General features: G+C 42.3%; 1 gene segment (V, D, J or C) and 1 further gene; both read left to right on the forward strand.

Moving 5' to 3' along the window:
* Positions 1-13,412, forward strand: part of Igk (immunoglobulin kappa chain complex) — a 3,171,119-nt gene that overhangs the window by 2,677,957 nt on the left and 479,750 nt on the right.
* Igkv8-23-1 (immunoglobulin kappa variable 8-23-1) lies at positions 6,835-7,118 on the forward strand. The segment is given in 1 exon segment: positions 6,835-7,118. A coding segment is annotated over 1 exon segment (284 nt).

The following is a 13,412-nucleotide window of genomic DNA, read 5'->3' on the forward strand; positions in this document are numbered from 1 at the left end:
TATGTATCAGAAGATGGCCTAGTCGGCCATCATTGGGAAGAGAGGCCCCTTCGTCTTGCAAACTTTATATGCCCCAGTACAGGGCCAAGAAGTGGAAGTGGGTGGGTAGGGAGCAGGTTGGGGGGAGGGTACAGGGAAACTTTGAGATAGCATTTGAAATGTAAATAAAGAAAAAAATTTAAAAAGGAGCCTGAAAGTCAATTCTATTAGATTCTTACTCTCTAATCTTTTAGAGGTGTGGTTGTGGGAGAAATACAAATACACTATGTAAAAAATGTAAGATATTGCCCCTTTGGCTTGGTCCTTGCTGCTAGGGCAGACCCTTAGTTGGTCTGATCCTGTGAAGACTCCATATCCTGATCCATCCTAGAGGATCCACTGCACTCAGAGCAGTTAGTAAGAAACACCACCCCCACACACAAGTTCCAGAGCTGCTACTGGGAGCCTGGTGGACTCGGGACCCATTACACACCAAACCCCCTATCTTCCTGAATACCATTTCTCTTCTATAGCTTCCACCCCTTCCACCTGGTCCTTTCTTCTGAGGCAGACTCTAGTTGATCTGCTCCCATGAAGACTACATAGCCTGATCCATGCTAGAGGATGAGCTGCTCTCAGAGCAGCTGAGCAGTTGAGGATCCTCTGCACTCAGAGCAGTTGAGGATCCACTGTTCTCAGAGCAGGTGAGGAACAGCTGCACTCAGGGCAGTTGGACAACAGTTTGAATGTTCCACTGAAGACCCAACAGTCTGAAAGCCTCCCAGAAGATCTACTGCAGCCAGGGCAACAGATCAGGAATTTATCTGAACCTGTGAAGAGCCCTATGTTGGAAGTTCCAACAGGCGGTCTGCTACAGCCAGGACCACAGGCCTACCAGGAGACCTGAAGCAATCCATGGACAAAAGAGGCAGACTACAGGCAGTCACCCAGACCAACAAATAGCAGTGATATCCAGATGGCTAAAGGCAATTGCAAGACCATAAGCAACAGAAACCAAGATACATGGGAATCATCAAAACCCAATTCTCCCACCACAGCAAACTGTGAATATACCAAACACACCTGAAAATCAGAAATATGTCCTAAAATCCTATCTCATGAAAATAATAGAGTACTTAATCTTCTTTAAGGAAGATTGTAGGGCAGTGGGCATGGGTGAATAAAGGGAATGGGAGAAAACTCTCATGCTGCCAGAGTTCCAGTGCTCTGTGCTTTCAGACACACAGGACTGCCTCGAGCTTTCCACGCAGCCCTGGGTGGGCATGAGGCTGTGTGAAGCTATGGGCCCAGTCCATGGTGGGTGGACAGGGGGCAGAGTCCTAGGACTCTGGGCCTCACGGAGGCCAGAGATAACATGTTCTCAGTCTCGGGCATCCCCGATGCCTCTGGACAGCACAGAAGAGCTAAGACCAAAATGGAGGCCACAGAGGCAGCTTGGCCAGCCTCAGGACCAAAGAAAGGAGAGGGTAGGGAGAGAGAAGGCACTGGGTGGTTGTCACATGGGCAAGAGTCCTAGGTCCAGTCTGTGGCTTGAGGGCAGGAAGGCCTCTGACAGGAGATTAGACACAGCTCTTTAGGGGAAAGCCTATTCCATCATTCAAGCATGGTGGGCCTTGATGAGCAGAGACCGTCTATGGTTTTAGAGCTTTATTGTAGAAAGGCAAAGAGAAAGAGAGAAAGTAAAAGAAAGAGACACATGGGCCATGGCTATGTGGAGAGAAGGGGGAAGGGAGAGAGAGAAAAAAGAGCTAAAGATGAGAGTAACAAAGGTGAGAGCTTAAGAGATCAAGGAGGGGCCAAGCAGCACCTCGGAGTTTTTAATCACTATTGTTATGTAGCAAAGCTTGACATCAGGGATGGTGATCCCCAGGTAGTAAAACTGCATGGTACAGAGACAGACACATTGATGGATGGAATAGAATTGAAAACTCAGAAATAAAACCACACACTTATGGATACTTGCACTTGACAAAGATGCTAAAAATATACAATGGAAAACTAAAGTATCTTTAATAAATAGTGCTGGTCTAACTGGATGTCTGTATGTAGAAGAGTGAAAATAGAGCCATATTTGTCACTTTGCACAAAGCTCAATTCCAAATGGATCAAGGACCTCAACAGAAAACCAGATACACTTAATTTAATAGAAGAGAAATTGGGAAAGAACCTGGAACTCATTGGTACAGGAGGAAGTTTCCTAAACAGAACTCCAATGGCTCATGCTCTAAGATCAACAATTGATAAGTGGAACCTCATTAAACTGGAAAGAGAAGAGAGCAATCACACGTTAGGAAGGAGAGAGGGACCAGAAAGGTAAAGTGGACAGGAAGGGGTAGTGGGGTTGAGGGAAACCTGATCTGGTATTGGGTGAGGGAAAAGAACTGAAGCCATGAGGGCTAGCTGAAAGAATTGAAACAGGCAATCTCGTGAAATAGGAGGTTGGGGGACCCTCCAGAATGCACCAGAAACCTGGGAGGTGAGAGATTCTCAGGACTCAAAGGTAGGGACCTTAGATGAAATGTCTGACAGTAGGGAGAAGAAACTTATAGAGACCACCTCCATCAGGAAGACAGGATATCAAGTGAGGGAAGGGGTTGCCATCCCACAGTCACTTCTCTGATCCATAATTGTTCAAGTCTGAAAGAATTACAGGGATGGAAATGGAGAGGAACCTGAGGGGGAAAAGGTCCAGTGACATGCCCAAAGTGAGATCCAGCTCAAGGGGAATTCCCAAGCCCTGACACTATTACTGAGGCTATGGAGCACTCACAAAAAAGGACCTATCGTGACGGCCCTCTGAAAGAGCCAAGAAGCAGTTGAAAGAGTCAGATGCAGATATTTCCACCCAACCAATGGACATAAGCACCTGACCCCTGTTGTAGAATTAGGGGAGGCTGATAGTAGATGAGGATAAGGACAATCGTTTAGGGGGACTAGCAGTCTCAATTAACCTGGACCTCTGAGATTTCTAAACACTGGACCATCAAACAAACAGCATAAACCAGCTGACATGATAAACCCAACACACATACAGTAGAGGACTTCTGGGTCTGTGTTCATTCAGAGATGATTCAAGAGACTAAAGACCCCAGGTAATTTAGAGGTCGGGTGGAGTCAGGGGTGGAGACATTCATGTGGAGTAGAGACAGGGGTGGGGAGGAGGTATAGGATTGGAACAGTCAGAGGGTGTGTGTGGTGGGACAAAATATGGATTGTAAAATATATATATATATGTATATATATATATTAAAAAAGAATATAAGATATTTTAAGCATAACTTGCTCCCTCAAAATTGTCCACACTCAATGATGTTTTCTAAGAAGGAATAAGAATAAAGACTTGATGAAGATAAGTAATATAATTAATACCAAGAATACTTATTTTGTCTGATTTCTGTATTTTGGTGTGTGATGTGTTTATATGTGTTCATATTCATATGTGAGGGTAACTTTCATTGCCATAGTACAGGAGTAGAGATCAGAGAACAACCTTGTGTGTGGCTGTTGCCTTCCACCTTAAACACCACTATAAAAATTTTTGTTTCAGACCCTCCTTCAGGACCCAGTGGTGAGATACCTCCTCAGGAGCTATCAAAATGGCAGCACCAAGACATCTCTTCAGCCTGCAGTCTGTCCATGGTGCTTGCCTCACCTGCCTCAGCAGGAGCTACAGCTCAAGAGCTGTCCATGGTGGTACTCCTTTCCTACCTCAGCCTACTGCTGTCATGAGGAGCTGTCCACAATGGCAAGACCTCTTTCCTGCCTCAGCCTACCCCTTTGGTGAAACACAGCTGCAGGAGCTGTCCACAGTGGCAATACTTTCTCCCCAGCCTTCTCCCAGCCAGCAGCCCCACAGAGATGACACCTCATCAAAAACCAGCAGCAGCCTAACCCACAGGTCAGATGCAGGACAAGGCGGATGAAAAAGAGCCACCAGTCCCTAAGCAGGAAAACCCACCATCCACCTCAGAGCTGGAAAGTTCCTGAGTTCTCATGTCTCACAATACCCTTCCACTGGAATACCTTCTTCCCCCAGAGCTGTATGGTCCCTGGACTTCCAATTCCCAGGACACCCTTTCATCTGAACACAAACACTTACACACAGGGAAGCAGCACCCATACCAGGAGAGCAGCTATACCTATCCCTGAAAACTGGACCAGAGGCTCCTTTCCAGGTCATGTACAAGTGGCTTTGAAGATGCTTTGAACATCCTGGGTCTTTGTTTAATGATTCAACATACAAAGAAAGAAGCTCAATCCTCAGAGGAAGACATGTTCTTGTCTCAGTGGTAGTTTGTGTTGGCCAAACCATTCACAGAGCATTTCAAGCACATCATAAGGGATCTTATAGATGCTCCACTCAATATTCACACTTTGTTTATAAAACTTTTATATTATATGTTTGAATAATATTTCTCTTCTCCCCTCAACTCCTACCAAATTCTATATACCTCCCAACGCATACAGTTTATATTATTTTTCTTTTCTTTTGTTATTTTTTTATAGAAAACCCAGATTTATTTGTTAACTATTACAAAGACAAAATATCATTAAGAATAACTTGTAGACTTCATTTCAGATTATTCTGTGACAGAAAGCTCATGTTTAGAGGGGGCACAGACAAAGACCTAACCCAGGGGAACATAACAGTGCTGATGGTACATGAGGATGAACAGAAGCTAGCACACAAGTATTGTGTCATGGTAAGATGTGGCTGAGCCCTAAGTAGAGGACCCATGCCTCTGTGGAAAATGCTAAAGGCTGCTCCCTCCCAGGCCTTTCACCAGCCCCATTCTGTAGTGAAGAGGCACCAAGTTCTTGCCTACAAGTATGAGCAGAATTGTATAGTAGCATAAATCATCTTCAGTGATCAACATCTGCATCCTCAAATTGTCCGGCAACAGTTTGTGTGGTTTCTACTTCCATGCCTTCTTCATAATTTCTTATAATTCACAGACCATATGAAGCTCAAGAAGAAGGAAGGCGAAAGTGTGAATGCTTCAGACCTTCTTAGAAGGGGGAGCAAATACTCAAGGGAGGAAATATGGAGACAAAGTGTGAAACAAAGACTGAAGGAAAGGACATCCAGAGATGTCCCCACCTGGGGATCCATCTCATATACAAACACCAAACACAGACACTATTTCAGATGCCAGGAATTGCTTGCTGACAGGAGTCTGATATAGCTGTCTCCTGAGAGGCTGTGCCAGAGCCTGATAAATACAGAAGCAGATGCTTGCAGCCAACCATTGGACTGAGCGTGGGGTCTCCATTGGAGGAGTAAGAGAAAGGACTAAAGGAGCTGAAGGGGTTTGCAACCCATAGGAAAAACAACAATATCAACCAGTCAAACACCCCAGAGCTCCTAGGGACCAAACCACTGACCAAAGAGTACACATGGAGGGACCTTTGGCTCCAGTCACATATGTAGCCTTGTTTGACATCAATGGGAGGAAAGGTCCTTGGTCCTGTAAAGACTCCAGGGTAGGTAAATGCCAGGGCGGGGAGGCAGGAGTAGATGGGTGGGTGAGGGGTCAACCTCATAGAAACAAGGGTAACAAGGATGGGATAGGGGATTTCTGGAGGAGAAACCAGAAAAGAGGATAACATTTGAAATGCAAATAAATAAAATATCCAATAAAAGCAGAAGACAGATAAAAAATAATTCATAGGAATATGTGGACTCAGAAAAAAGGGGAACAAAAAAACATATGTTCACTCCTTTGTGGATCCTATATATGTTAAATGTTCAGTTCATGTGTGTGTGTATGTGTATCTATTCATGTGTGCATCTGTATATACATGGACACGTGGGTGTGTATGTGTGTGATATTTATTTGTGTATTTATTTGTATGTGTATGTATATGTACATATGTATGTATGTGTATACATGCATGAAATAGAGAGATTTAAATAGAGAAGAGAAATGGACAGAGAATGAGAGAGACAAAGAGAGAGAGAGAAAATTAGATGAGGGAATAAAAAGAAAAATGATAACAGGAAAGGAAAACGGAAATACTGATGTTTAGTGGATATGGTCAAAATATATGATATACTTGAAAGATATCACATTATGAAACTTATGTGTAATGAATGCACATCAATAAAAACATTTAAGTTGCAGAAAGATGGCTCAGGATGCAAAGATTCTTGCCACCTAGCTTGATGTCCATTAATTATCACAAGAGCCCACATGGCAAAAAGAGACAATAAAGTCCAAGTTGTCCTCAGTTGTACAAAACACCGCATACATTCTTACCTACAGAGAGAAAGAGGGAGATGCAGAGAGAGAGGGGCAGAGAGAGAGGAGGGGGCACACATCCACATAAAGATTAACTAAATGCAAGGATTAATTTTTTTCTTTGTGAAAAGAAAGGAATCAGGAAAAATACATACACAATTAAGGAAGAAAAGTCCCTAGAAACTAGAAAAAAAAAGTTTCCTTGCCTGGAGACAACAAACCAAAATGCAATTTGCCAACATCACCAACTCAGTCTATAGAACCTTATGGTTGATACCAGATTTTCAGAACTAAAAAAGGATAAATCCCTCACCTTCAAACAACAGAGTTTGTGCTAAATTGTTACAGAAAGACTACAAAGATAACACTGAATTCTTTACTAGATTTTAGTGTATAGACTTTTCATACCAAAAGTCATAAGAGGCAGTGAACACATCATTTTTTGCTGGGCTCAGCAAATTTTTTGTCTGTTTTTTCAAGCACATCAACTCTCAGGGAGAAGGGGGAAGTGTGCAGGCTAGGGCTCTGTTTGGTGCAGGCAGCTGGTGAGACTCTCAAGGTGGAGGTTTGTGTAGGAGGCTGAAGCACTGTGGGAGGAATGTGTAAATGCTGCTGACAGAAATAAACTGCCACATCTTCAGCCTGCACACTGCTGATGGTCAGAGTGAAATCTGTCACAGATCCACTGCCTATGAAACGATCAGGGACTCCAGAGTACCTATCAGATGTCCAGGTGATCAACGGTGTAGGAGTTTGCCCTGGTTTCCACTGGTGCCAGACCAAACAGTACCTTTGGTTTCCACTCCATAAAAGATTCTGATTGGATTTGCAGCTGATAGTGACCCTCTCTCCTGCTGACACAGTCAGCACAATTTCCCCACAAGCACCTGCAATAATGAGTAAACAGTGAATATGCACACATACACAAACATAGACTCAAATAATAGTTAAAATTTGTCGTTTAAATGACCTTATAATGTCATACTGTCAGAACATTACTATGGAAGAAATATTACACACTGGCACATAGTACAAATTTCTTATATACAAAGATATGACCCTGAAAAGATTATACTTTAAATTTCTCACCAGACACCCATAGCAGCAAAAATATGAGGACATGGGTCTCTGATACCATATTGCTCCCCTGCCTGTCTGATGCTGTTCAGTCACAATCCAAAGGCCTGGTTTATACATTCTGAGCAGCTGGGCTGGGCTGGGCAGGCAGAACCCATGCAAAGCAGACATAAAATGAAAAAAAAAAAATGCCTGGGCAGTGTGTGAGAGTGGCTGGTGTCAACCAACATGCAAAAAAAAAAAAAGCCATCAGAGAGAGCACAAGCAAAAACTGAAAGTGATTGGCTTCCCCATCACCAACAGAAATCTACTATGGGATCTAATAAGTTTAGGTTAAAATCCAAGACATATTTAAATCAGGTGACTTTTGTAGAAACTTTAGGAGAGCTGTCTCAGATTAACCATTCTAGAAAACACAATAAGATATGCTGAGAAAAATCACAGGAATACAAGAAAGAAACAGAATAAGAAATATGGCCCATAAAAGATACTAATGCTAGAGGAAGGGTAGGAGGGAAGTAAAAAAAATTGAAGATAATTTGTTCATTGTCTCCTATCACCAAATCCACTTTTATAAAGAGGACATGAACAGGGCCTCAGGTATTTGGGCCCCAACTTCCAAGATAAACATGAGACTGAGATGCAAGAAGAAGCCCAGATAAGCTCTGTAAAAATCCTAGGCGACATTAGTGTAAGCCTAGGATCAGAGAAGCTTTAATCCCAAAGTAAAGGCAAACCCAACAGAAACTGACAATCATGTTTCTCACAACTTCAGGGACATTAAGGAGAGTTATAACTTTGGGAATATGGAGGAGAATAAAAGAAACCAGGTTTCTTCACTTCATTGTGCCTGGACACCAGCAATACCAAAAGGGTTTATTCCACAAAGGCATATTCTAGAGAAGTCTAGAAATTATCAGGATTAAAACTGGCTAAATATGTTCTTGCTCACTCTTCAACATTCTCCAGAAGGAGTCACAGTCACCATAAATAAAGTAATGAATTTACATAGACCAGTAGACCACAACATCAGAGATTGTTCACATCTAAAGGAAAAAAAAAAAGTTTGAGTGTGAAGGAAAATCAATAGCAATAACAGAGATGAAATAACCACCTGAACTCAGGTTAGTGAATCATGAGAGTATATGTGAGATGAATTATAAAATATAGTATTATGTGTAAAGTACAAGAAAAAGAAAAGTAAACAAAATATAATGACAGTGAGTGAGATTCATATCTGTATTCCAGAACTGGAGAGATAGAAGCAAGAGACCCATAAGATTACAGCCATCCTTGGATACCTAAGTTCTAGGTCATCTAATCTATGCCTGGAGGCAAGATTTCCAGATGTATGTCATTAATCAAATGATTACAAGATAGCTCATGGTATTTGATATCCAAAGTGAATTATTCATCTGATATTAATTTGCTAAAATTAAGCCAGAATAGTATTGAAATTAAATATGCATTTAACCAGTATGCATATTCTTCTATTTTCACTAAATATAAAATTTTATATAGCAACTTTTTAGGTATAAAACATTAAATTATTTGTGATAAGCATGTTCAGATCTCATTTATAAACTGTTAACATACCAACGTAATACAGAGATGGTTTGTGGATTAAGAAAGCTCCTAGTCGACCTGAATGGAGGAGTTAGGGGAAGGACTGAAGGAGCTGAAGGGATTAGTCATCCCATAGGAAGAACTACAATATCAACCAACCAGATCCCCCAGAGCTCTCAAGGACCAACCAAAGAGTACACATGGAGGGACCCATGGCTCCAGCTTCATATGTAACAGAGGATGGCCTTATCTGGCATTAATGGGAAGAGAGGCCCTGGGTCCTGTGAAGACTCAATGACTCAGCATAGAGGAATGCTAAGGTGGTGAAGGGGGTGGGGAATGGGTGGATAGGGGAGCATCCTCATAGAAGCAGGGGGATGGGGAGCGGATATGGTGTTTCCAGGAGGGAGGGAAACCAGGAAAGGGGATAACATTTGAAATGTAAATAAAGAAAATAACCACTAAAAAATAAAATAAAATAATAATAATAATAATATATATATATATATATAATTATAAACCTTTCCAATCTCTGGTGTTGGCAGGCCTGGTAGTCCCTGAAGGCAAAAGGCCTCCAGGATACAGGTAAAGCTGGTACTCTCCTGATGTCAGCAGGCCACTGGAATTGAAGATAGAGCTGTTTGTTCTGAGTGGCAGCAAGATTCCAAGGATAAAGGCAGAGCTGGTAGTCACTGATGGCTTCAGGTCTTTATGGCTGCAGACCTCCAGGATTGCTGGTAGAGGTGTGAACAGAAGATGGAGATAAGAGGACAGGGCAAACAGGAAAGCTGCAGGGCTTGTTAAAAGACACAGCAGGAGACTGGGGAATGTGGATCTCACCTGGGTGTACTGGGTGAAGTAGGACTTCAGGGAAGTGGGCAGAACTGCAGCCCAGGACATGAAGTGCAGATGATAAAGTGGGAACTTACTTCTGGGTTTTCCTGGAAAAGCCAACAGGCAAGGAATGGGTTAGGAGTGTCACCTAGTGGTCACTGATGGCTGAGGGCCTCCATCATTGCAAGTGTCTGTGTGGACCTGAAGATGGACCACAGCAGGGAAAAGTTAGACCTCAGTGAGGCTGGGCATTCTGAAGAACCCGGCAGGCAGGGGGTGGAAAGAGTAAAAGGGGGTGGAGGGGAGCCTAGCATAACAGTCCTCTGAGAGACTCCACCCAGCAGCTGACCAAAACAGGTGCAGAGACCAAGAGCCAAACATTAAAGTTCAAGAAGTCATGTGAAAGAGTTGGGGGAAGGGTAGAGGGACCCAGAGGGGATCAGGAATCCACAAGATCAGCACAGTCAGCTAACCTCTGCACTTGGGTGGGGGAGGGGCTCCCAGAGTCTGAACAGTCAACCAAACAGCATTTATTGGCTAGATCTAGACCCCTACCACCCAACTCCTGCACATAAGTAGCAGTTGTGCAGCTTGGTATTCATGTGAGTCCACAAATAACTGGAGCAAGAATGATCCTTGACTCTTTTAACTGACTGGACCATGTTGTCCTAACTGGGCTGCCTTGTCTAGCAGTGAGAGAACATGAGCCAAGTCCTGCAGTACCTTGATGTGCCATAGCATGTTGGTACCTGGGATGGTGGGTGGGGCTCCCCTTTCTCAGAGAAGAAGAGGAGGGGATTATGGGCAAAGAAACTGTGTCAGGAGGAGACTAGTAGAAGTTGGGGGCTGGATTGGGATATAAATTGAATTAATTAGTTAATAAACAATAGTAGTTTACAAACTTAAACACTAAACTATAACACATGAGTAACTAACCCATCAGTGTCTAACAAGATGTCAGTTGCTCTAGATCTTCACTAAACTTTATACTTTGCTTTGTGACACCTGAAGTGAATTCAGACTGTGCTCCTATGTCATTTACTATTGTGCATTTAGATTGAACACATGGAGCCAGGCATCTTATAAATTCAAAGACTGCTGCAGTTAAACATGGGCTTCTCACAATACGTAAGGGGAGAACATAGGAACTTGGGAGGTAAAATTTCCATGTTCTTTTATGTATAATCCAAAAAAGGCCTTAAAAATATTTAAGTCTGGGACTGGTGAGATGGCTCAGTGGGTAAGAGCACCCGACTGTTCTTCCGAAGGTCCAGAGTTCAAATCCCAGCAACCACATGGTGGCTCACAACCATCTGTAACAAGATCTGACTCCCTCTTCTGGAGTGTCTGAAGACAGCTACAGTGTACTTACATATAATAAATAAATAAATCTTTAAAAAAAAATATTTAAGTCTGGTCTTTGCTGCTGGGGCAGACCCCTAGTTGCTCTGCTTCCGTGAAGACTCCATATCCCAACCCATCCTAGAGGAACCACTGCACTCAAAGCAGTTGGTAAGAAGGCCCCAACCCCAACACCAGAGTCCCTAAGCTGCAGCTGAGAGCCTGGTGGACTCATGAACCATCACCTAACAAAGCACCCACCCTCCCAAACAGCAATCCCCTTCTGTCCCTTCCACTCATTCCACCCAATACTTTCTGCTGGGGCAGACTCCTAGTTGGTGTGCTCCTATGTAAACTCCATAACCCAATACATACTAGAAGACCCGCTGCACTCAGAGGGGTTGAGAACCCGCTGCAATCGGAGCAGTTAGACAACAGATTGACTGCTCCACTGAAGACCCAACAGTCTGAAGGCTTCCCAAGAGATCTACTGCAGTCAGGGCAACATATCAGCAGCTTCTTTGCCCCTGTGAAGATTCACCAGTTGGAACTACCAACATGCGGTCTGATACAGCCAGGGACACAGGCCTACCAGGAGATCTGAAGCAACCCAAGGACAAAAGAGGCAGATTCCAAAAAGTTACCAAGACCAACAAACACCAGGAATATCCAGATGGCAAAAGGTAAGCCCAAGACCATAAGCAACAGAAGCCAAAATACGTGGACATCATCAGAACCCAGCTCTCCCAATACAGTAAGTCCTGAATACACCAACACACCTGAAAATCAGGAATCTGTCCTAAAAAATCTGTCTTCACAGTTAAACAGGTGAAGAAATTGAATAAAGCAATCCAATAAAGCAAAAATTGATAACCTAGGAAAGAAGTCAGATATTACAGATGTAAGTATTCCAACAGAATAAAAGAGATAGAAGTGATAATCTCAGGTGTAGAAGATACTGTAGTAGAGATTGACACAATGGTCAAAGTCAATACAAAACATTAAAAACTCCTAACCCAGAGCATCCAGGAAATTCAGGATGCAGTGAAAAGACCAAATCTAAGAATAAACAGAATAGAGGAGAATGGAGATTCCCAACTCAAAGGACCTAAAAATGTCTTCAATAAAATCATAGAAGAAAACTTCCCCAACCTAAAGAAAGAGGTGGCCATGAAGATACAAGAAGCCCATAGAACACCAAAAAAATGGGTCCAGAAAAGAAAATCTTCTCATCACATAATTATCAAAACACTAAATGCACAGATCAAAGAAAAAGTATTACAAGCTGCAAGGGAAAAGGGACAAGTAACATACAAAGATAGACCTATCAGAATTACATCAAACTTCTCAACACAGATTACTATATCCAGAAGAGCCTTTTGAGAAGTCATGTAGACTCTAAGCGAATACAAATGCCAACCAAGGCTATTATACCCAGCAAAACTCTCAGTCAATATAGATGGAGGAACCAAAATATTCCAGGAAAGAACCAAATTCAAACAATATCTATCTACCAATCCAGCCCTATGGAGGATCCTAGAAGGAAAACTCTAAAAACATGGAAGATACCTGCAACAAACAAAGGACAAGATATTAAACATCTCATGACAAAGTCAAAAGCAGAGAGCCACAAGCACATAAAGCCACCTACAAAAACAAACATATCAGGAACCAACAGTCAATATTATATCTCTATATTAATGGACTCAACTCATCTATAAAATGCCATAAGCTACAGACTGGATATGCAAGTAAGATCAAGCATTTTGCTGCATACAAGAAACACAACTCAATAACAAAGAGAGTCACTATCTCAGAGTAAAAGTATAGAAAAATGTCTTCCAAGCAAATGGTCCCAGGAAAAAAGCAGGAGTTGGCATTCTAATATCCAATAAATAGACTTTCAACCAAAAGGTATCAAGCCTGATGAAGGACACTTCATATTCAGCAAGGGAAAATTCCACCAAGATAGAGTCTCAATTCTGAACATCTATGCCCCAAATGGAAGAGCATCCAATTTCATAAAAGAAACTTTACTAAAACTCAAAACACACATTGAACCCCACACAATAATAATGGGAGATTTGAACTCTCACCAATGGACAGGTAATTGAGACAGAAACTAAACAGAGACACAGTGAAACTAAGAGATGTTATAAGCCAAATAGATTTAACAGATATCTACAGAACATTTCACCCTAAAACAAAAGAATATACCTTCTTCTCAGAACCTCATGTTACCTTCTCGAAAATCAACCATATAATTGGTCACAAAACAAACCTCAAACAATACACATAGACTGAAAAACTACCATGCATCCTATCAGATCACCATGACATACGTCTGGTCTT

The sequence above is a fragment of the Mus musculus genome, chromosome 6, assembly GCF_000001635.26.
Source record: "Mus musculus strain C57BL/6J chromosome 6, GRCm38.p6 C57BL/6J".
NCBI classification, from domain to species: domain Eukaryota; kingdom Metazoa; phylum Chordata; class Mammalia; order Rodentia; family Muridae; genus Mus; species Mus musculus.